The following is a 24,668-nucleotide window of genomic DNA, read 5'->3' as shown; positions in this document are numbered from 1 at the left end:
TTTGGGATTTTTTTGCAGTACCATATACTTTAACTAATCAATGGTAAAAAAAATTCACTCATATTTGCTCACTTCCGTGCTACAATTTATAGAAGTAGCAATGGTCACAATATATAATTGTTACTATCTCCTCTGTTCTTAGATTTAAAATGTTGTAGCTACGATATATTTATTCTTCTGTGTGGTTTTCTCTTTCAGGGCATTGTTTAGCTGCATTGTTTTAGCACTCTGTCACCAAGTGATTGTTGCTGGTACTGATAGTAGCAATGTCTGGCACTGCTTCAGTGCTTCTATATAATAACCATGTTTATATTGTCTCTGTGTAAAAACTTCAAAAGAAGATATAAATTTTATATTATCAGAAGGCTAAACACATTGTAATGATCCCCACGTGGCAAGTAGGTAGTTGCTGGGTGTTGGATGGTGTTGTTGTTGTTTTTTTTTTTTTTTGTGTGTGCCAGAGATTGTCTCGTTAAGAGTTTGATTTGATTCTTAATTCTTGTGCTAGTTTGGGTCTGCTGGTTGGTTAGTGTTGGCATTGCGAGCTAGGTATCGTTCCTTGTGTTGGTCATTCGGATGTTTTTTTTGTTGCTAGTCATCTACTAGCTCTCCTCTGTAGTTTTTTGGAGTTTTGGAGTTGAGTTCTAGACAATAGCAGTGGAATAGTCCTTCAGCTCTTCTCTTGCGAGGAGGTTACCAGTTTTGGGTCTGTAGATGGCTGAAGCTGGGTTTGACGAGGGTCCGCGTGTAAGAGCTGTTGGTCAACTTTGACTTGTCTCAGGTCGATTCGCAAGGTTTTTCTTTGCTCCTAGTTTGGTTCGCCTTCCATGGGATTCTAGTTTTTTTGTGGTGGTTGTGGTTTCTGTTCCTCTGTTATGGTATGAATTATGCTTTCGTTCCTGCCGGTTTGTTGATGGCTTTTCTTCGGTGTGCTATCTTAGTGCTTCCGGTCTTCTGGGTATTCTCCGGCGCTTACAGGTTCTTTGGGAAAGCTTAATAGATTTCACTCAGTTTCAGTTAGGCAGTTTTAGAGCTTTGATCTTTCTCTCATTCCCTTTGTAAACTTTTACTTTAGGTTTTGACTTTTGTTTCTGTTCTTAAGTACTAGTTTCCGGAGGTGTGTTACCTGCCGACTTAAGTTTCCATGGATGGTCCTTTATCCGCTGGCTTTAGTTTCCGAGATTATGTTGTTAACCGCTGATTTTAGTTTCCGGGGTTATGTTGTTAACCGCCGTTTTTATATGTGTAACACTTTTTCTATGAAAAAGTTCAGATGACAAAAAAAAAATAAAAAAAAACTTAAACAACACATCGCCTACTTACTTCTTTATTTTTATACAGATCTGTTTGGCCGAGAAGCGATTTTCAGGAGGTGATTATATTGTTGGTCATACTACTTTTCTTTCTTTAGTTTTTTTTTTTTTTGGTTAACTAACTCAGAGAGTAAATCCCCGGATTTATGGAGGAGTCCGAGACTAATCTCTCTGGAGAGAGGGTATCCCATGGGTAGAGTCCTCCCCTGGTATGTAAATGGGCCGCAAGCAATGCACTTCCATCTTTCTTGCGTGTGTTTGTAGATAATATGATGATGTACTTGCGTGTGTTTGTAGATAGATATTTGTTAGCGACATATATGAGTTTGATCTTCATGTTACGCTTATTTCTCTATATATTTATTTAAGCAATGTTGTTAAAACAATGATCAAATTATCATTTAACATATTACAAAAAATGTTATTGTATTTTAATTAATTCAATAACTAACCAAAAAAATATATTAGTTTATAAGATAATAAAAAATATTTTTAAAATAATTTAACAAACATTTATTGTTTTAGAAATCTTAAGAAACAATAACAAACTATTTAGAATAACTATAAAACTTAATTTTATTTATAACACTAAGATTAAATATATACATCCATAAATCGTTTAATAATAACATATATTTTTAAAACTAAGATACAACATTACTTATATTTTAAAAATATAAATTAATATATCTAATTTATTAAATGTTTTTTTCCACTACATATATACTTAGTAACATCTTATTAAAATCTAAGATAAAGTTTTTACGGTATACTCTCTACACTCTCTATCTTTCATCACTCTATTACACACATCTCTCATCGCTCACTCTGTTACACACAACTATTTTCCTAGTTGTGAATAGTAAACATACTAAAAAAGGAAAAACGATTTGCATCTCCTTAGGAAATTTCATATAGCACCACAACTCCAGAGAATTCAAACCTCGATCCCTATCCACACAAACCAAAAGTTCTAGTACAGTATCACCCTAGTATAAAAGTTCGAAACTTCAGAACACACAAACGTTGGATTTATTGGTTTATGACTTAAACCGATACTAAACCACCAACACCAAACCAAATTAAAAACCTTATCACTTAAAATCAACACAAAACCAAATTAAAATCTGAACCATCTCCTTCTCCTCCTTCATCTCCCGATCCAACATATACAGAAACGAAACCAACATCAACTGATCACGAAACCAACATCTCCTTCTTAAAAATCTGAACATAGTTTAAAACACAGAGGGTGAATCAAGAAGGATTGGATTATTTTAAGTACCAGAGATGAACAAACCTAGATATTTCAGCTTTATTAACCCATAAATAGAAAGATGAATAAAAGGATGAACCCAGAAATTTCAGCTTTATTAACCCAGAAATAGTAAGATGAATAAAAAAAAAATTGTTCTTAAGAAATTACTAACACACGAAGCTCAATAAACAAGAATATTTTTAAAAAAGAGAGATTCAACGAGAGAGGGATAGAGAACTTTATTAGTTGAAGTTGGATCTGGAATCAGAAAAAAAACACAACACACAAAGTCTGCTCTTATTCAAAGTTTTGAATTTTATCGTATTTTGTTTCGTGGTAGTATTGAGCTTTCAATTCTTCTGTATCTCATGGTTTCGTGATTGGGAGATGAAAAAGGAGGAGAAGGAGATGATTCAGATTTAAATTTGGTTTAGTGTTGATTTGATGTGATCAGGTTTTTAATTTGGTTTAACGTTGGTGGTTTAGTATCGGTTTAAGTCATAAACCAATAAATCTAACGTTTGTTTGTTCTGAAGTTTCAAACTTTTATACTAGGGTGATATTGTACTAGAACTTCTGGTTTGTGTGGATCGAGGTTTGAATTCTCTGGAGTTGTGGTGCTACATGAAACTTCCTAGGGGATACAAATCCTTTTTCCTACTAAAAAACCTAATAAGTTCCAAAAATATACTAATTCTATTTATTACTTTGCTGATTCAGAGAGCTGCCGCATGTCCTTTTTGCATTCATATAATTTTTCTTTGGGTAATTAGTCTTTTAATTTATTTGTGTGTTACCAAGTGACTCGGGACAGCTACAATCTTTATCTCGGTATGTAACTTTGCTAGCTACTTTGAAATTGTGATTTATCATTTCTTGCAATGACCACTCATATTCACTCCACTGTTCATGGTTAAATATTGCATGTATATATACTTGGAATTTGGAATGTATGACCCGTGGGACTATTGCATGCATGTATCATTGGAATTTAATATTTGTGTGTGTGGAGTTTATTAGAAAGTTATTGAGATACAACGTAGACCGGCAAGTTTATCTATCAGTGGAGGAGGTCCCTCCCTCCTTAGCTTCCAAGACCAGCTTTAAACACTATAGCATTTCTGTTTCTCAAATCGTGGTAGCCAATATTGTTAACATAAGTAACAGATATTTAGAATTATTAAACATGATTTGGTTAAGACCTCTTATCTTAAGAGTTGAGAATTCAAAATGATTTTGTTTTTTCAGAGAATCAAGCGAATGCCTTCTTCGATATATTTTGATTGTCATGGAATTCTGCTAAACACCAACTTCTCTGAACAGTAGAATCTGTTGTGGAGTCTTGTTGAAGTTATCTCTTCAGTCCATAGCTTTAAGTCTTCTGTGTGGTTTCTCTTCTCAGGGAATTTGTTTTTACTTAGTTCTAAAGAAGATGACGAAGCTTCTGTTTAAAAACTTCTAAAGAAGATGATGACTAAACTAAATACATTGTAAGACCCAGCTAGAGGAATTTAGCTGAAATGTAAAATGACACGTGGCAAGTAGGAAGTTGCTGGGGTGCTGGATAGTGTTGCCTTTTTGGCCACAGATTTGTTTGTAGGAATTGACTTGGAGTCAACTTTTATGGTGGATCTTAAGCAGAGTTCTTCTGACGACTAAAACATCTTCTGACTAAAACTGAAAAAAAAGAAAGAAAAAACACACACATCGCAAACTTCATTCTCTATACAGATCATTTGAAGGGATCTTAAAGCGATTTCCAGCGAGGTGAGATTATGTTGATAAATTTGATTTTTCTTTTTTCAATTGGTTTATGTGGAACAAAGTGCTTCGTACTTTTCTACTTTTCATTTTTTTTTAATCTCAATATTTTGCATGTCTCTCCACATTTGACATATTTTTGAACTCGTAGACCTTCTCTAGTGATAACTGACTACTAGGTTCATGAATTAACAGAAGACTTATGGCTGAGACACTTTTGTCGGTTGGAGTCGAAAAGCTTTGGGACCTCCTTGTGCGAGAATCTGATCGGTTTCAGGGAGTTAAAGAGCAATTTAATGAATTAAGAAGTGATTTGAACAAGTTAAGGTGCTTTCTAGAAGATGCAGATGCCAGGAAACATACAAGTGCAATGGTGAATAACACTGTGTAAGAGGTCAAAGAAATTGTTTATGATGCAGAAGATATAATTGAAACCTTTCTTCGAAAAGAAGAACTAGGAAGAACAGGTGGCATCAAGAAACGTATCAGACAACTTGCTTGCGTTATTCCTGATCGCAGGAAAATTTCTATCGATATGGAAGTCCTAAGTAAGAGGATATCTAAGGTGACCAGCGATATGCAGAGTCTTGGCGTACAACAGGTCATTGTCAATGATGGGCATATGAAGTCTTTACAAGAACGACAAAGGCAAATGCGACAAACATTTTCTAATAACAATGAAAGTGTTCTTGTTGGGTTGGAGGGAAATGTTAAGATATTGGTTGGCCATTTGGTGGAGGAACATAGCAGTCAAGTGGTTTCTATAACTGGGATGGGAGGTATTGGTAAAACAACCCTTGCAAGACAAGTTTTTAATCATGAGACAGTAAACAGTCATTTTGCAAGGGTCGCGTGGGTATGTGTTTCACAACAGTTTACAAGAAAGTATGTCTGGCAGACGATCTTGCGAAAAGTTGGGCCAAAATATATATAAAGTCAGAAATGACGGAAGAAGAACTTCAAGAAAAACTCTTTCAATTATTGAGAACAAGAAAGACTTTGATTGTCCTTGATGATATATGGAGAGAAGAAGACTGGGACATGATAGAACCAATCTTTCCACCGGGAATAGGTAACATCTCTTTTCAGTATTCATAATACATGCAAAGATATTGGTTATAAAGCATTATGTTCCCTTTTGTTAGAGAGTTAAAATAAAAAGAGATATATTTTGTATAGGCTGGAAAGTATTACTTACTTCTCGCAATGAGGATGTCGCATTACGAGCAAATCCAAATTCTTTCACCTTTAGACCAGATTGTCTAAGTCTTGAAGAGAGTTGGACAATTTTCCGAAGGATAGTTTTTCAAAAGCTTAAAAACCTTACTGGTAAGCTTTCAAGACAATTTAATTATTTTTTTTGTGATCATAATCAAGAAATTTTTACTTAGGTTGATCACAATTCGTTATTCCTTAAATATATATGTGCAAACTCGTCTAATTCTTATGGATATTCATTTTTTTTTTTTTTCACATCGTGATGATATATTGCAGAATATAAGGTTGATGAAAAAATGGAAGAGTTGGGTAAGCAGATGATCAAACATTGTGGAGGGTTACCTTTGGCTCTTAAGGTGTTAGGCGGGTTGTTAGTTGTGCATTACACATTGGATGAGTGGAAAAGGATCTATGAGAATATTGTATCTCACATTGTTGGAGGGACTAGCTTCAAGGACAAAAATATGAGTTCGGTTTATCATATTTTGTATCTGAGCTTCGAAGAGTTGCCTATTTATTTGAAGCAGTGCTTCCTCTACTTTGCTCAATTTCCTGAAGATTTTACAGTAGATGTGGAGAAATTGTCTTATTACTGGGCCGCAGAAGAAATTCCAAGGCCAAGGCATTACGATGGAGCGACCGTTCGAGAGGTCGGAGATAGATACATAGAAGAATTGGTAAAGAGAAACATGGTTATTGCTGAAAGAGACGTTAGAACTACGAGATTTGAAACATGTCACATGCATGATATGATGAGAGAAGTTTGTCTTCTTAAAGCTGAAGAAGAGAACTTCCTACAATTTGTTCACATCAAATCAACTGTAAACTCTAAATCTCTTATTCTATCTCGCAGAGTTGTCCTACAACAGCGTGTTATAGAGAGGAGTCTGAAGAATCTAAATATTAGATCTCTCTTGATTATCGAGGAGCTTGGTTGGATGGAATCAAGATTATGTTTTACGAGGCTACAGTTGATGAGGGTTTTAGATCTCCAAGGAGCTAAGTTTGAGGAAGGGGAGTTACCCTCTAGCATCGGACTGCTAATCCACTTGAGATATTTGAGTTTATATCGGGCACAAGTATCTCATCTTCCTTCTTCTATGCGGAACTTGAAGCAGCTGCTCTATCTAAACCTAGATGTACAATGGAGTTATTCCATCTACATGCCCAATTTCATGAAAGAGATGCGAGAATTGACATACCTCTGTTTACCGTCACAGATAAAAGATGAGGTAAAGATAGAAATGGGTAATCTAGTCAACCTGGAAACATTAGACAATTTCTCAATAAAGAATAGCAGTGTGAGGGATCTTCACCGAACGACAAGGCTCACGACTCTCTCAGTCTTATTCAACAGTAAGGGGTGTGCAATGGAAACCTTTTCTTCATCTCTTAGTGAATTGAGACACTTGGAAGTTCTTACTATATGGCAACGTGTTCACACGAATAATAGAGAAAGATTTGTTTTGAGTTGTGTAAATCTCAAACAACTGCGGTTGACTATATATATGCCAAGGTACCTGATGAGCAACATTTTCCTTGTCACCTTACAATCATAAGTCTAAGAAACTGTTTTTTGTCCAAGGATCCGATGCCGATTCTAGAGAAATTGCTTCAGTTGAAAGAGGTTTTTTTATTGTCTCAATCTTTCAGTGGGAGGAGGATGGTTTGCTCGGGCGGTGGGTTTCCTCAGTTGCAGAAGCTTATAATAGATGGACTAGATAAGTGGGACAAGTGGATAGTAAAAGAAGGCTCCATGCCCATTCTTCATACTTTGCAAATTACTGGCTGTAGAAAATCAAAGGAGGTTCCTGATGGACTGCGTTTCATCTATTCTCTAAAGAATCTGACTATGGATATTAAATGGGAGGAGAGATTGTCGGAAGGAGGAGATGATTATTACATAGTCCAACACATTCCTTATGTTGACTGGATATGAGGCCTTAGAACGATATGTACCAGGTAAAATATTATTACCCTAGATCAACATATCAAGTACAAAAAAATCAGTAATTCAGAGTAAGGAATTGTTGTTTAGTTAATTTTTTTTTTTTGGTAATTTGATTCATGGGTAATCTTGTAGAAACTTGATCGCCAATATGGCTTTATCTTCTAGATTATATTGGGTATTATATAAATGAAGAGCTGGAATGATATTGTTCAACGAAATGTCTAACTGAGACTTGATATCCTGTACTGTTTTGCTTAGTGAGGATGTTGATAGATAGGATTTTCACGAACTCTGTCTGTTATGACAAACTCATATCTATCTATTACTTTGCTGATTTAGAGAGGGCTGAGACATGTCATTCTTGCATTCGTATAACTCTTTATTCATGTGTTACCAAGCGACTTGGCTTGACTGCTCATAGATAATTTATACACTCTACTATTCATGGTTAAAGATGGAGAATTGTGGCTGAGACCATCTGATATTGATATAGTAGCCTGGGAGTTCAGTTAGTTTGATTCTTCTTTGGTTATTTTGAGTTTTGAAAATGTTGTCCAAATTAACCGATATAATTTTTGGTTTCGTTCGTTCGGTTCTTCCGTTTTTTTGAGTTTTGAAAATGTTGCTCCGGTGGAAAACATTTTTCGTTAATTTGGACAACATTTTCAAAAGGAATGTTCTTGTTTTTTTTTGAGTTTTGAAAATGTTTTCCACTTGAATTTTGCTCGGGTGGAGGGTTTCCTCGGTTGCGTAGGCTTGAATTATTTGAGCTAAAGGAATGGGAAGAGTGGATTGTAGAAGAAGGCTACATGCCCCTTCTTCATGCTCTGAAAATTTGGGAATCTCCAAAGTTAAAGAAGATCCCTGATGGGATGCAGTTCATATATTCTTTAAAGCATATAGAAATGGACATAAAATGGAAGTAGAGATTGTTGGAAGGAGGAGAAGACTATTACAAAGTTAACCAAATCCCTTCTGTTAAGTTCTACTAAGAGTGAGGGTCTCAGCAATTATGGACAGGTAAAATATTATATCCCTAGATCTATACATATCACCAAGTAGCACAAAATCAGTCGTTCAGAGATATGAATTGTTCAGTTACAATTTGGGCAATTTGATTTATGGGGTTTCTTGTAAAAACCTTATCGTGAATATGGCTTTATATTCTAGGTATATTGTCTGACGTAACTGAAACTTGATCTCCTGCACTGTTTTGGTCAGTGAACTTGGTATTGAAAACTCATATCTATGTAGTACTTTGCTGTTTCATAGAGCTGAGGCATGTCCTTCTGCAGTTAGTATAATTCTCTTTTATTTGTATGGTGCCAACCTACTTGGCTTGAATGCTACAATCTTTAATCCTGTAAGTAACTTGGAGTTTAATAACCCTGCGAGCTCCTAAATAAAAAATCTGAAATAAATCAATAATACAAGAGAGTTTATGAGCAAGCTATTGAGATGAGAGTTCAAAATAAAATATATTTTTTTTAATTAAGAGAGTGAAGCAAATGTCTTCTCATATTGGTCGTTCAAGTCTGATATTTACTTTGATAGTCATTGAATTAAGCTAAACACCAACTTGTGTTTCATCTTTTTCTCTTTGAGAATTGGCAAACCATCTTTAATTTGTTCCTAATAATTTTCAATTTATAATTGCTATAGACTTAAAATTTAAAACAGTACTGTAGACTAGCTAAATTTATTGCTTTACATAGAGTCATTGAAGTATTGAACCAATGTAATACCTTCAAGTGGCTACAAGTTATAAAGTGGCTTCAATAATTTTGCTTGTAAGAATTTATGGCCACTCATTATAGGAATTTATGGCCTTTTAATACTTTTTGGCCATAGGTTTTTCGGTAAGTGTTGACTTGGAAACAACTCTTCTATTGGGTCAGTGGCGGAGTTAAAACACTAAGGGTCTGATTGGTGACCACGTTTAAATGAGGCGGTTAAAAAAATTACAGCGGTTGTAGAGAAGGCGGTTAAAGATAGCGGATAAAAAATATGGTAGGGCTAAAGATAGTGGTTGAGTATTTAGCTTGATTGGTAACATTATAGCGGTTGAATAATATAAATTATAATAAATAATATTAAAAAATAATTTAGTTAGAAATGAAAAATATAGAGTAATAAATTTTTATCTAATTCATAATATGAATATAGTTAAATGAAACATCATATTACAAACTACTTAGCATGCTAAATGATTTTAAATCTTTATTATATGAGATTAACAAAATTCTAAATGTTTATTTCATAACAAAGTATTCAAATATCACATGCATGATCGTCCATTTAAAAATACATGATATTATTGAAATCACAATCATTAGTCACTATTATTTTCTCTTTTTGTTTTGTTAGACAAAAAAATTTAATGTCAAAAAAATAATGAGTAATATGACATAATAAAAGCTGTTTAAACTTTTATACAAAACCAAACATTGGTTTCTCCAAGTGATTGGAGTTGGCGTTTGCAACCATCAAAATTAAGCTTTAACCACCTTTTCCAAACTCTTTCTCCAACCAAGATCTCCAACCGCTTTCTCCAAACGCTTTCTTGATTGGGAAACATTGGAGTGGTTCGTTTGCAAACAACCTTAATAAGTGTAACCAATCAGAGCCTAAAACTATTTATTTTTACAGATCTGTTGGGAGAAAAGCGACTTACGTGAGGTGATTATTGTTGATTTTATTGTTTTTTTGTTTTTTTAGTTTTCATGTGATATTTTGTATTTTGCATTTTTATTAGTGAAAATAGACCAGAATGACACAATTTTGGAAAAAAATTGCTCGATTGACACCCTCTCTTAGGGGAAAACTAAAATGACACAATATTGTGTTTAAATTACCAAAAGCCCAATTAAAATTTAATTAAGAAATTGATAAAATAAAAACAAAAAATGCTATATCAAAACACAACAAAAAAACCCGACAATCATTTTTCCCTGGTCAACTTTGTTTCTTCCGCCGGCGAAGAAGGTTTTACGATAAGTAGAAGCATTTCTAGTCTCTGAATGGTTTTTGTGTCTATGCATATCTGTGCGAAGATAAAAGTATATAATTATCATTGTGTGTGTCGATTTGTTCTTTTTTTTTTGTCAAAAGTGTGTCAATTTGTTCAATTTTGAGATATTGCTTATCGGATTCTCTTTGACTTCTTTCATGGCAGCCATTGCCAAACACTTGTCTCTCTCCCGTGATCCTTCTCCTTCTTCCACGTCGCTCTTTCATCTCCAAACTCAAGCGGCGGTATGTTTTCAATTCTCTCCCTCCCTCCCCCCCTCACACTGTTTCATTCATCATATATGTTTTTATCCACTCTTTAATTTCTCTATTGTATTTATGATGATTCAGATCTTCGGTTCCAAGCACAATTTAAAGGAAACCAAGTTGAGAATTCCTCCACCTTCTGTTTTTCAGGTTTAATTAATTTCTGGGCTTTTTTTATTTGGGATGCTGTTTTTTCTGTTTATTTTTTCATCAGTAATATATAATAAGAACTCATATGGTGAACGATGCATTGTACTTTGTGGTGTTTACAGAATAAAAACTGCCAACTTGCGAATGCTTTAGCTTTATCTTAACTGTTGTGTTCATCAGTTTCTCTTTGATTTCTATAAATGAGAGATTTTTTTTTTTTTGTTTTTGGATTAGAAGTATTTAACAATTTTGTGTTACCTAAATGAGAGATTTGTTTCATCGATGGTTTCAAAATTTAGTATTTATCATCTTGTTTGCTACATTTTCCTATCATTTGATTCTTTTTTTGTATCTTTAGGAATGGCAACTGACGAGAATTATCAATAATAACTGGTGGTGTATCAGCTGGTAAATCCTGCAATAACCTCTTCGAGATCTTGTAACTCAACACAACATCAAATACCTTGTTATCCAGTCTGTAATCCTCATATACCATTCCAATGCAATCATCAAAACTGTTTTGATCATTACATTCTAGAATTCGTGAACCCCTTTCATTATCGACAACAACAACGGATACACCTGACCAATCGCTTTCCCTATTGACTTATGTCTGTCGGAGATTATCGCAAGATCCTCTTCGTCAGGAATGGCAACTTTGAGTTGTGTAAAAAACCAACGCCAAGACTCATCATTTTCAGTGTCAACAACAGCGAAAGCTAATGGGAAAATTTGAAAGTTACCATCCTAAGCTAGGGCTGTTAGAAGCGTCCCTTTGTAACTACCATGGAGAAACGTTCCGTCGACAATAACAACTTTGCGCATGAACGCAAACCCAACAATACTCGCACCGAAAGCAATAAAAACATATTTGATTAATATGTCTTCATCATCTATTTGAAGACGCGTGACTGTACCCGGATTTTCCCTTCTTAACTTGTATATGTAAGAAGACAACTCGCTAAAACTATCCTCAGGAGTCCCCTGATTGATCTGCCTTGCATTCAGCAGCGTTCAATATGCCTTCCAATAACCCATTTGTTGACACCAAACAAATTAATAAATCAGCCATAACATATAGATTACTCAGCCGATACATTCGAATAAATCAGCCGTAAATAATGAATAAATCAGCCGTCACATGTTAGTAGGCCGATAACCAGAGTTATTACCAACATTACTGCTACCATTGTTACTATTATAGTGCTTATATCCAGGAGGATAGCCATGGAGACGATAACACTTGTGTATCGTGTGTCCCATCTGACCACAGTGAGTACACAATGGTCTGTTACCTCTTGGTTGATAAGAACTGTAAGCACCAGCAAATTCACTAGACTCATACATTGCTCCATCATAAGATCCAGTCGTCTGAAACACTACATTCTCAGCCTTGACAATCGGATTGACATTCAGCTGTCGTTCGTCTTGTTGAACCATGTTGAATACTTCATCAATACTTGGAATAGGCTTAAGCATCAGTATATGTCGCCTAGTTTGATCAAAACCATCATTAAGGCCCATCAAAAACTTGGTAACCTTACTCCTTTGTTGCAACCTTTCCCACAAAACCGCTGCATTACACTCACAACGCCCACAAGTACAAACAATAATCTCAATATAATTGGTATACTCCTCCCACAAAGTGACCAACTCAGTATAATAGCCATTAACATCCATTGAGCCCGGTTGTAGTGATCCTAGACGTTGTTCTATCTCAAAAACACGCGGTGCATCATCCTGCTTAAAACGAGAGATAATACTCTTCCAAATCGCAGCAGCAGTAGGCATATACAATAAAATGCCACCTATCTTCTTAGAAACCGATCCCATTAACCAAGTACTAACCATATCATTGCAGCGTGATCAAGAACCATACGAAGGATGATCAGGAGAAGGTTGAGTAATAGTACCGTCAATGAATCCAAGTTTGTTACGCACATTCAATGCCATGCGAACAGATCGTTGCCAAGAAATGAAACTCTGCTCTAGTATTGAGGCGATCAATGACTATCTGGAGCCCAGCATGATCGGTACTGTGTAGATACAACGGATTCTCATAAAGATCGTTACACGAAGACGAATTCGTCACCGGAGTCGCCGTTGTAGCATTCGGAATCGCGGAAGACGAGTGAGACGCCATATCTTGTATAGAATCAAAGAATTAACAAAGAAATCAAGTCGAATAAGGGAAATAACAAGAACCAAGCTCGATTAGGTCAAAGAAATCGAAAAAATCAGATCAAGAGAGACGCAAACACAAGATGAATCGTTGCGAAGAAGATAACAAAGCAGAAATTAGTGAAATCCAAAAGAAACTGGATGAGAACAAGATCAATACAAGAGGCACTCATGATCGGAGAGCTCTAATACCATATCAGATTCTAACAAACTCTGAATTAAGCTGAGTGAACAAGATGAAGAATTAATTCTGATTCTTATTAATTGTAAATTGTACAGTGTTCTCTGTTTATATACAACATAAGGTTAAGCTAGCATGAGCCTGATAATAGCTTAACCTACACCTATCATTCTATCCTGCACAAGTGAGTAATCTATACTCATTATAGTCCTAAGTATTTTTTTCGATTTGTAATGGAGTTTTGTCTTATAAGTTGGTTGGATGCTGGATTTTGTTCTCTGGTTTATGCAGGATGAGATATTGGTATTATCCTTAACTCTTCTTATCTTCCAACTTATTCTTATGGTTAGACACAATGGTATATCTATAGCATTATCGTAATGCCATTATGAGTAGTCAAATGGATATTACAAAACATTTATAGGGGTGTATTCAAACTACGATTTTGGAGAATTTGATGGGATTTAGGAAATTTAGAATTTTGATAGATTTTAGGGAAGTTCATATGATTTTCTGTAAAATTCTTTCAAATCCCACCTAAAACCATGAGATTTGGATTTCTGTATTTTTAACTAAACAAATCCTCTAGAATCCTCCAAAATCCTAAAAATTATTAATATCCTAATCCACAAAACTGTTTTGAATAACAGTGGATTTTAAAGTAGATTTTTAAATCATCAGTTCAATAGCAGTGGATTTTAATAGATTTTAAAGTAGATTTTTAAATCATCAGTTTAATAACAGTGAATTTTAATAGACTTTTTAAAATCCATGATTGAATAACATAGAATTTGTAAATTTCACCCAAATCACTCAAAATATCAAGTTGAGTACACCCCCTTGGAGTTTACTCGTTTAAAAAATCTGAGCTTCCTTGGAGATACATTCCAAACTATTGAGTTAAGTTTATTTCCTGAGCAAATACGTAAGAATGAGATACAATTTTATAGCAAAGAACGTTCTTTCTATTACAAGCGCCTTCCCCAGCTTTTTTTTTTTTTTTTTGTTCATGATGTCGAAGCTAACTATATCTTCTTTTCTATTTTGTTTGCTTTCTTTTTAGAACAATGTGATTGTGTATATATTCACATCCATATATTTAAAACCTATAATGAGAAATGAGATTCATATGTATATGTATGTATGCTTTTTTTTTCTTCTCGGGATTTTCTCTTATTTGTAGTAAGATGATGATCAAGTGTTGATGTTTCTTTTATCAGGATGTTCTCTCGAAACCACCTGATCCTATCTGCATATGCAACCACTCTGGTGATGCTCCTCTACTGTATTCCCTCGTAGACTGCGATCCGAACTGCATCTCCGGATTCTCAAACGCCTGCTGACCAAACTGTTTTTTTTACCAACAAAAAATAACAGAGATTAGTCACAACTATATCAAGAAACAGAACAGTCTTTCGAGTTATGTCATTTTGGCAGCAGGAGCAAAAACAGAGGCCAATTGGTTCATTTCATGCTTAAAATAGTTAAATGAACAAACCACATAGAGTCCTAGTTAAGTGTCAAGAAAGAATCATCACCTCTTTGGGTGGGAAAGCCTCGATGCCAGGGTTCATTCTTGAGTTGACTGCTTCGAGCTTCATCGATAAGAACTGAAAACAACAAATCATTCTCATGAGAACACACATGTAACAAAACAATACACAAGAGAAGAAAGACAGAGAGAGGTTTCACAACCTCAACTTGACGCTGCAACGATTGTATATAGTTGATAATCTCATCTAGAACAAGTGCTTTCCCAATAACCTTGTTACATCCGGGTACAAGATCCTGCAAGATCTTCATCCGCTCGCTTATTTTCTCTCTTCTCGCCTAATACAAAACACACAAACCCAAAATTGTCTTTTTTTTTCACTCTTTTACTCATCATTCAACTAAATAAAAGAAAGCTTTTATATAAAATAAAAATCATTACTCTTTCAGCTAAACTGTGACTATCAGTAGCTTGACCTCTTCTAGCTCGAACATGAATATAATCTTTACTTGGTTCAATCTGTTGCTTCTTTTGTTCCGTCTCTGTTCCTCCAGGCGATCCTGCTTCACCTTTCCCTTCACTCACTTCATCTATCTTCTTCTGTCTTTTGTTCTCACCTTCACTCTAAAATCAAAATAACCATACCAATCAATCTAACAATTTTAAATTAAACCGGAAAAAATCGAATCAAACCGGGAAATAAAAGAGAGAGAGAGAGAAAAAATCCGTACGGCGCCATTAGCGGAGACGACGATCTTCGCCGACTTAGACTCATCTTCCCTCCGCTTCCACGCGCCGGAGATACCTTCAATCACAGCCTGTGACAACGCGTGACTCATACGCGCCGGATCACCGTTAGCAGCGGCGGTTAGATCCGACTCACCGAACTGATTCGTCCCGGCGGCGAAGCTTCTTCTCGAAGAATCCCCGGCGGTTGAAACACCGTTCAACGGAAACTGCCAGATCTCCGCAAGATTAAACGGTCCTCCTTCGTTCATCATCCCACTCGGATCCATCAAACTATATGAATCAAAACAAAAACACATACGCGTAAACAACAACAGCTTCCACCGAGTTAACTCAGTCTCCGCCGATTCAAACCAGAGTTAGATAGAGAAGAGAGAGAGAGAGAGAGATGATGATTGATTCAAACTCTCCTTGGACTGTGGAGTCTCTGTGATTGCGTTACTGTGTTGTTGTTGTTGTTGTTAATAAATTAATAATTTTTTCTCCAACATTTTTAAAAAAATAATAGTTCCCTTTTTTGAATACTATTTTTGTGTGCCTCGGGAGCTACGGTGTTTATTAACTTCACTTCATGGCGAGGTTTCCTTACTCTGACCATCGTTGACTTTTTATCATCTACGAACGCGGGTGTACCTACGCTGCACTGTTGGATCTTGGTAGATCTAAATGGACGGTGGATTAGTGAAACACGTAAGGCTATGAGTGATACGGAGAGCAAGAAACATACTTTATGAAAATGGAAAAGGACTTGAGGAAGTGGGGACCCACGTAGGTTTCTGATAATATGTGTGTTTTGTTTTTCTTTTTTGTTTTGTATTAATGCGTTAATTATTTTTAGTGATTAGTGAATGGGCAATTATGGGGTTGTGGATTTTCATGATGTAAGTAAGGATGATGGATATATTATACATAGGTTGGATATTTCAAATCCAATAGACTTTTTATTATTTACAAAAGTTTTGATTTAGGCCAAAACTCCATAACTAAACTCATACATGATTCTTATTCATTATTGTCGCAAAAAGAACATGACTAATATTATTTATTTAAGTATTGTTGAGCTAAACCCTAAAATGGCTTAAAACAAATTATAGCTTCTAACACAAATATCTTTTTTTTTAAACGTTGGCCAAAAATTAAAATAACAATGACGAGGTGCTAAAAGATTGTTCCAATAGTGACAAAATAAATTTTGTTTTAATATATAAAGCCTGATGACTTCGAAAAAAGACCATATAAAATATCTAAAGAACAACAATAGCATTCGAATCAGAAATTAAATATATAATTTTACTTATACATATTAATACTTATAATAAGTGTTAGTGTGTTACGTTAATATTTTCGTATAGTTTTGTAAGAAAAATAAAGTAATTTGTTATCTAACGATCAATACATTAATTGGTGGATATTTTTGTAGTATTATTATAAATGTTGCTTGGTCGAGAATACAACATATAAAAAATGTTTAGTGTTCAGCTTTTATGGTTGAGGAAAGAAGAAAAGAAAAAGGAATAGTAGTTTGTGCCAAACTCTTGCTTGTGACCATTTCTTATGATAAATATTCGTTAGGCTTCCCTTTCACCTATAAAGTTCAATGTTTCTCCTTCCTTCTTCTCTTCCGTAACTCAGTACCGCCCATCTCTCTGTCCTATCAAACTTCGACACGTGTTGCTGATGATTCCCGACAACTACGTGAGTAAGTGAGCATCACGCAATCATCGCCGTACCAATGTTCCGCCTAACTCATCTACTCTTTTCAGACGGAATAACATTTTTTTTTATCTTTACACGTACAACGTAACCTCAGTTTTGTTTAGTATTGTTACGAGTTTTGTTTAGTATTATTGTTACGAATATATAGTATCTAATTCTTGTTTTGTTTGTTGAATCATTGTGAACGTAATTAGTTTCCATTTTAGTAAACATAATTTTATTTTCTAAGTACATCTATATTTGATGAATTAAGTACACTCCAAACCAAAGAAACATACATGTATCTTCAAATATGTTTGTGTGTAACTCACGCAAGAGCGGTATGGCACCAATCTAAAAAATTTGTAATTGATATTGAACATCGAAATAATGAAAGCCCTTTACAAAAACAAAAAAGGTTTAATATTCAAATGATGATTAATTAAGGGGATATGAAATACTACTACTTAACATCTGTGACTTACTGGTGCTGGAGATTAGAATTCATATTTTTAAAGTTTATGTGGAGTAGATGAAGAATCGTTAAATGATGTAATCGTTAATCGTTTAAAGTGGCATCCTTACGATGGTTCAAAGAATTTTTGGGAAGACATTACTAATTGGACTAATGCAACACGAAGGGTTGGTGATGTCGTCGATCAGTGATGATCATCATAAACCTATGCATACTACAAGTGAAGCCAATCGAAAACCTTCAAGATTTGAAATGGCTAAATGTAATTATAATTGCATGCTGTACCTAATTCAATTATTCACACAACATGAGAGGAATCAATTTAACTGAAGCATAAAAAAGTTTAAAACTCAAATAAGCAAGCAAAGCATCGATTTAGAAGAAGAAGACGTTCTCTTGTCGTGCAATGCAATCAACCTGGCTAGTGTTGAGACAATCGTATTATTATTCATGGAAGGTAACTCAGTAACTGCGCTGACTATAATGAACTTATCCAAAACCAAGCAAGGGATGCAAATGCAGGAATCATGTTGGATGAGATTTGAATATGGGTGACCCGGTTTAAGCTGTTGTCTTTCGCTTAATTATGTCTCATGATCATAGTCAAATAGCACACCATTTGGCAAATTTGGCCCGCCAGCAACCCAATACGGTACAAATTCACTATTGACATTTGACACCAATGTAGTCCATTTTCAGTTTTTCTTTTCACATGCAAAGATATAATGCACGTGGAAAATACGTATTTTATGCGAGAATGAACTAACTGTCTACATCACGTGATGTACAATAACAATACTTCACGTGCTTCATTTCTCTAAAAGGTGATGTTTTCAATCCATTCAATTGGCGCACGTTGGAAATTGTTTTATATGTATTTTAATCTTCCGTAATTTTTTTTTTCTTCATTTTAGCAATATCTTTTAGAAACTATCAAAAAGCAATGAGGCGTGTCTCATTTGGCTAAAAGCCTAAAAACTATTCAAACTGATATGAACTAACAAATAGAAAAAATAAATAATCAAAAATAGATTCTCACCAAGGTGAATATTTATATCATTCAGATAGATAATACACCATCATAATTATATTTATTTTATTTATTAATTTTCATTTGCTTTATTTCTTCTAAACTCTAAATTTCTATACGCCACTACTTCTTTTTTTGTTGCAACAGTTCATTAAAACTTTTGACCCTATAAACTCTGAATTTAAGTGATTACCCACTTTATAATTGTTGTATATTGGATTAGAGACATATTTCATTGTTTAATTTTTTTTCTTACTATATGTTAAAATATGTCTTCTTTTTTTCGTTCATATCATAAAATATGTCAAAAAGACATAATGAAAGATTTAGAATAATACATGTGTAGATCTATTAAGAATATATAAACAAAAATACCAAATGGGGAAAAAGATTTAGAATAATGCATAATGAACGTGGATCTGTACTGATCATTAGTGATTACCAATTCGTTTTAAGTTACAAATACATTATCACTAACATCATTTTAATATAATAGCAGTAGCACTTTACATCGTTCGTTCATAATAATCTCTTGCTTTTTGTATTTTTGTTAAAAAAAATCAAAACTAGGTATTTTATTCGAATGTATAGATCAATATCTATCGATTTAGGTTTTCTGATTTCTCAGTTTTTTGGTTTATGAATGGTGATATTTAATATAAAATCTAATCTATGATAAATAGTCTGATATAAATTCAAGTTCGGTTAAAATTCGGATTTTAGAAAGAAAAATTATTCTTGATTTCAAGATATTCTGGTTGGTTCTAGATCCTATTTTTATTTGGTTCTATTTTTGGATATAATATTTTTGTTCAGTTTGCATCAACTCAAATGATCTAAATTATTTACTCCTAACACATCAATATTAAGCACTGGAGGATCTTTTTTGTTATTTTAAAATTTGTAATAAGATAAATGCTACTATCGTCAATATTAAGCACTGTGGATCTTCTTTAACAACGACTTTAGTCTGACTTTATGTTGATGCTTAGTTCAAGTCATTGTCCATCAAACGAACAAAAGCCCAAAAATAACAAATCAAATTTTTTTATAACGAAATATATTTGTCACTCCTTCATTTATTATGAGAGGACGGTTGGTATACCTTGTTCTAAATTAGAAAATATGAAAATCCTTTTTAAGCTTTGAAAACGATGGTGCGCTACCACTGATCAACATCAATCTCAATCCACAGTATCAATTAATGATACAATCAACAATCTATATTAACATTTTTGAAATACATTTTCTGTTCTATACTTTATGTCGTTCTTAACTATATGGAAGGTTTTTGGAAAAATAATAATTTCAAATATTATCTAACTTATATAAATCTAACCTAATTCAAATATAAATATATGATCATCTTTTTACTTTTATTTGATTTTATATTTAAATTATTTTGAATTATTATATAATATATTTAGTAAATATATTTGAATCATACTATAAAGAAAAAAAAAATGATTCTGAATACGAATTAGCAATGAACTTGATTTATCATACATTCAAATTTATAAATTTTCTTTGGTTTAATCTGGTTTGCTTTTTTTTATAAAGATTTTTAACTTTTAAAAAGATAAAATATCATTAACTCGATGCTACATAAGTAAAACATCATTTCATTATTTTATTAACACTATCAATATTAAAGTAATAGATGTATTTAATTAAGTTGATTAAATTAATATTATGTAAAAATACAAATTATATAATCTTAATCTTTAAACAAAGCAAACAAATTTTTCAAACAAATACAACTTAAAATTTAATATTTTTTTAGTTTTAAATAACTTGTCCCACAGTATTCTACTGATTAAAATATATTATTGTGTCAATTTACTGTTGAAACGAATTTATTCATAATTATATGGTTGAATTTGAATATGTATTTCATATGGTTCGCAAGTTTGAGGCTTTATTAAATTTCTCATTACCGTTTACTTTTTAGTGTTGGGCACATAAGGCCCATATAAAAATAATTTTGTAATATACTTTTGTAATTTTTTTTTATCAACTAATCTATAACATTTTTTTGTAACCAACCTATATTTAATGTATAACCTATTTTGTAATCAATTTATAAAAATTATATAGTTTATAAAAAAAAGCTGTGTACTTCCGTTTTATTATATAGGGATATTTGAGATACTTTCAAAAACATTATTTTAAAGTCTTCTTTTTGTGAGCAAACATTACATAACAACCCAAATCCATGAGTTTATTACAATCATTATTGGACAAACTCAATACAATCCAGGTTTTCTAAGCAAGTGCAGATTCATACCGTGATTAGTGAAAAATTGAATATCAACGTATTTAACCAAAATAGCTGCTACTTTATCTACTCTCCTTTTCTATTTTATGATATACTAAGTAAGTGGAGTCCTGTGTTGTATGGGTTTGTTTATTTTTTCTATAAATTTATTGGTTTATTGGTAGGTATTTCAATCTCTATGAACATGGTTCTCTATTTTTACATGTAAACTCTATTATAGAGTAATTTTTGCTCCAATAGATCTCTATTTTCATCTCTATAAGAGCATCTCCAATAGTCCTCTATTTTTTCTCTATAATAGAGATCCTCTATAATAGAGGTGAATTTTGCTCTAATCCACCTCTATTTTCACTTCTTAAATAGAGATTGCTATTTTTTCTTCTATTTAAACTATCTCCAATGGTTTTTCCTATTTTTACCTCTAAAATAGAGGAACTCTATAATAGAGGTGACTTTTGCTCCAATAGATACATCTATTTTTTCCTCTAAAAAGAATATTCCGTAGAGATTCCTTTTTTATTTTACTATTAATACCTTTTACTTATAAAAGTCTCAAACTAACCCATTTATTGTAGTATTTGTGAAACTTTCATAAAATTATGATATTATTTAAATTTTTAACATTCATAAATATTATTTAAATATCACATTATTAAAAGAAATACATTTCATCACATAAAATAATAAAACATAGTAGATTTTTTTAACCATCGAGAATTAGTGTATTTTCTCCACAAATGCTCAATTAATGCATTTCGAAGTGAGTGCTTCTTTATCTTTGATTTTTCTAAATCGGCCTAGAAATTCTTGGAATCGGATATCATCATCTTCCACCATTTGGACTCCTGGAGGTGGAACTTCTCTTTCAACTTCAATCGGTGCATTGAGATCACGCTCATCCTCGATTATCATATTATGTAAAATTATGCATGTAGTTATTATGTCATGTAGCACATTCTTTTTCCAAAAATGTACTGGTCCTTTCAAAATAGCAAAACGTGATTGAAGTACTCCGAATGCACGTTCTACATCTTTCCTGCATGCTTCTTGTTGTGTCGCAAAATATTTGTTCTTTGGACCTCTTGGCTCATATATAGTTTGCACTATGGTGGACCATTTTGGATATACTGTATACCAACAGCCAAGTAATAACCCATATTGTATTCCTTTCCTAGAATAGTATAATGAACTGGAGGAGCAATACCTTGAGCGAATAATAGTCTCAAATTTTAAGTTATTTATATTTAATAAGATTTTATATAAATTTTCTTTTGCAAATAATAGTCTGAAATTTTAAAAATATTTTTCTATACAAAAACCTTTAAAATTTTTCTATACGAAAACCTTTAAAATTTTTAAACCAAAATATTAAAATTAGTCAAATTTAACTTTATAATCAGTTATCCTATTAATATACAAATTAAATTATTATTAAAATATTTAAATTATTATTAAACTATTTAAATATATATATTTTATTTATGGGTTTTGTTAGCTTCCAATGATCCAAGTGATTGATCCAATCGCAAGATACTTCGGTCTAAATTGTGGGCAGGTCGTGAATATTTAAATTATTACTATACTATTTAAATATATATTTTATTTATTTTGATCATAAATATAAAAGTGTTAAAAGTTCAAGGACCATTTTATAAATAAAAAAGTTCAACTCTATTATAGAGGAAAAAATAGAGATCTCTATTATAGAGGTAGAAATAGAGATGGGTTGGAGTAGATTTTACTCTAAAATAGAGTTAAAAAGCAAATATAGAGGTGTGTTGGAGATGCCCTTATAGAGGAACTCTATTTTTTTCTACAAAGGGTTCCTCTATAAATAGAGGAACACTATTTTAGAGGTGAGAATAGATGTGAGTTGGAGAAAAACTCACCTCTATTATAAAGATCTCTATTATAGAGGAAAAAAATAGGGAAAACCATTGGAGATGGTCTAATAGAGATTGCTATTTTTTTCTATATTTATAGAAGAACTCTATTTTTTCCTCTATAAATAGAGGTGAACTATTTTTTTTTTCGGCAAATCAAATATATTAAACCATAAAGAGTTTTACATGATATATGAACCATACATACGCAACCATGGGCACAAATAAAAGAAATTAAATACAATTTCGATGAAAGAGTAGAAGTAACCCTGTTATCTGGTCGGAAGCCTTACAGGCTAAAAAATAAAATCTGTTATGTCCCTCTATCACATACTAGTAATTGGCTATCATCTTATAGACTAAACTCCAAAATGCTTTTCGCATTACTTTTATTAAAAGAAAAAAAAAGAATTGTTGCTTGAAATGATTCTGAATCTTGTCTTTTGAAACTCAATATGATATGCTGGAAACCTTTAACCCATCCTTTCTCGTTGATGACCATTATTTTCCTTTCCATAGAAGCAAAAAATTTCGACCAAGGGAAAGAGAGGATATCACCGTCACAATCACTGGCTAGTTTGGCTGTCACTGGCTAGTTTGGCTGCCATTTTGCTTATCATCACGCTCGTGACTTGTTTCCAAAGAAAAATAAATTGAATAAAACGTTGAACTTGTTTTGGCAAAAGAAAGGCTGCCGGCCAAGGAAAGTTGTCACCACCATCATCATCATTAGAAATAATCATCAGTGTAGTTTTAGAATTGGAGGAATCACCACCATCACGAAGCAAATCTTGTGGGTTTGATAGTATAGATTTGCCAGAATTAACTACTTAAAATCTAAAACTATGCAGAAATTGAGAGAAGCAATAGCAACAAAATAAAGAAAATGATGACGATGGCCGACGCCGGAGAAGCCGACGCCGGCCGAAAACAGCAGAGATAACGAAAAGGTGTTACTTTGTCTCTTTAGTCGCTCGGGAGAGAAACAGTTTTTTTTTTCTTTCGTTTGTGTTTTTTTCTTCTGGTTTTTTTGTTCGGGTGAACTATTTTATTTGCAAAGTAGTTCTCTTAATCTTTAACTTCTTTTATTTATGACCAAAATAAATAAAATAAATATTTTTAAGAATTAATAATATAAATTTAATAAAATAAGTATTTTTAAGAACTAATAATATAAATTTGAATATAAATATTTATTCTATAATACTGAGACTACCATTTGAAAAGGATAATTTATATAAATAATAATATTTATTTTTCATTCATTCCATAATAATTATTTTAATATAACAAAAACTAATAACTTAATAATCCGGTAAATTACTTTGGGATCCACTAATATCGCTAAAATATAGTCCAAGCGAACCAAATGATGACTACCTGTATTATTTTGCATAATATGATAATCGATGATGAACGTGATCTTGATGCACCGATTGAAGTTGAAGAGAAGTTCCACTTCCAGCGGTCCAAAGAACAGAAGATGATGCCATTCGTTTCCATGAGTTTCTAGGTCGATTTAGAAAAATAAAAGATAAAGAAGCTCATTTTTCATTTTGAAATGCATTAATTGATCATTTGTGGGAAAAATACAGTAATACAGATAATATATTTTATAATTTTTATATGATGTGATGCTCTTTATAATAAATAATGTTTAATTTAAATAAAAATAATAATTTTATGAAAGTGTTACAAATTTAAAGTAAAATGAGTTAGTTTACAATTTTTATAAATAAAAGGTGTTAATTGTAAAATAGAAAAAGAATCTATTTAGAA

The 24,668-nt window shown here is 32.8% G+C and overlaps 2 protein-coding genes and 1 pseudogene across 3 annotated transcripts; 1 reads left to right on the top strand and 2 right to left on the bottom strand.

Moving 5' to 3' along the window:
- The first annotated feature begins 4,190 nt into the window (after window positions 1-4,190).
- LOC104750163 (putative disease resistance protein At1g59620) lies at window positions 4,191-7,719 on the top strand (annotated as a pseudogene). The gene is made up of 4 exons (XR_015585303.1): window positions 4,191-4,338; window positions 4,528-5,404; window positions 5,512-5,661; window positions 5,827-7,719. The product of XR_015585303.1 is annotated as a putative disease resistance protein At1g59620 (transcript).
- Window positions 7,720-12,064: 4,345 nt separating this feature from the next.
- Window positions 12,065-13,070, bottom strand: LOC104753478 (uncharacterized). The gene is made up of 2 exons (XM_010475727.1): window positions 12,865-13,070; window positions 12,065-12,770 (listed from the first exon to the last, which is right to left on the bottom strand). Exons 1-2 carry the CDS (start codon window positions 13,068-13,070, stop codon window positions 12,065-12,067), a joined length of 912 nt encoding a protein of 303 aa, XP_010474029.1.
- Window positions 13,071-14,211: 1,141 nt separating this feature from the next.
- On the bottom strand, window positions 14,212-16,978 carry LOC104750160 (transcription factor BPE-like). Its single transcript, XM_010471915.3, has 5 exons — window positions 15,513-16,978; window positions 15,223-15,405; window positions 14,985-15,119; window positions 14,828-14,899; window positions 14,212-14,637 (listed from the first exon to the last, which is right to left on the bottom strand). Exons 1-5 carry the CDS (start codon window positions 15,825-15,827, stop codon window positions 14,506-14,508), a joined length of 837 nt encoding a protein of 278 aa, XP_010470217.1. The 5' UTR covers window positions 15,828-16,978; the 3' UTR covers window positions 14,212-14,505.
- Window positions 16,979-24,668: the final 7,690 nt, after the last annotated feature.

Source organism: Camelina sativa, chromosome 16 (assembly GCF_030686135.1).
Source record: "Camelina sativa cultivar CO46 ecotype springtype chromosome 16, ASM3068613v1".
NCBI lineage: Eukaryota > Viridiplantae > Streptophyta > Magnoliopsida > Brassicales > Brassicaceae > Camelina > Camelina sativa.
Note: the sequence above shows the minus strand (reverse complement) of the source record. Positions and strands in the feature narration are given on the sequence as shown.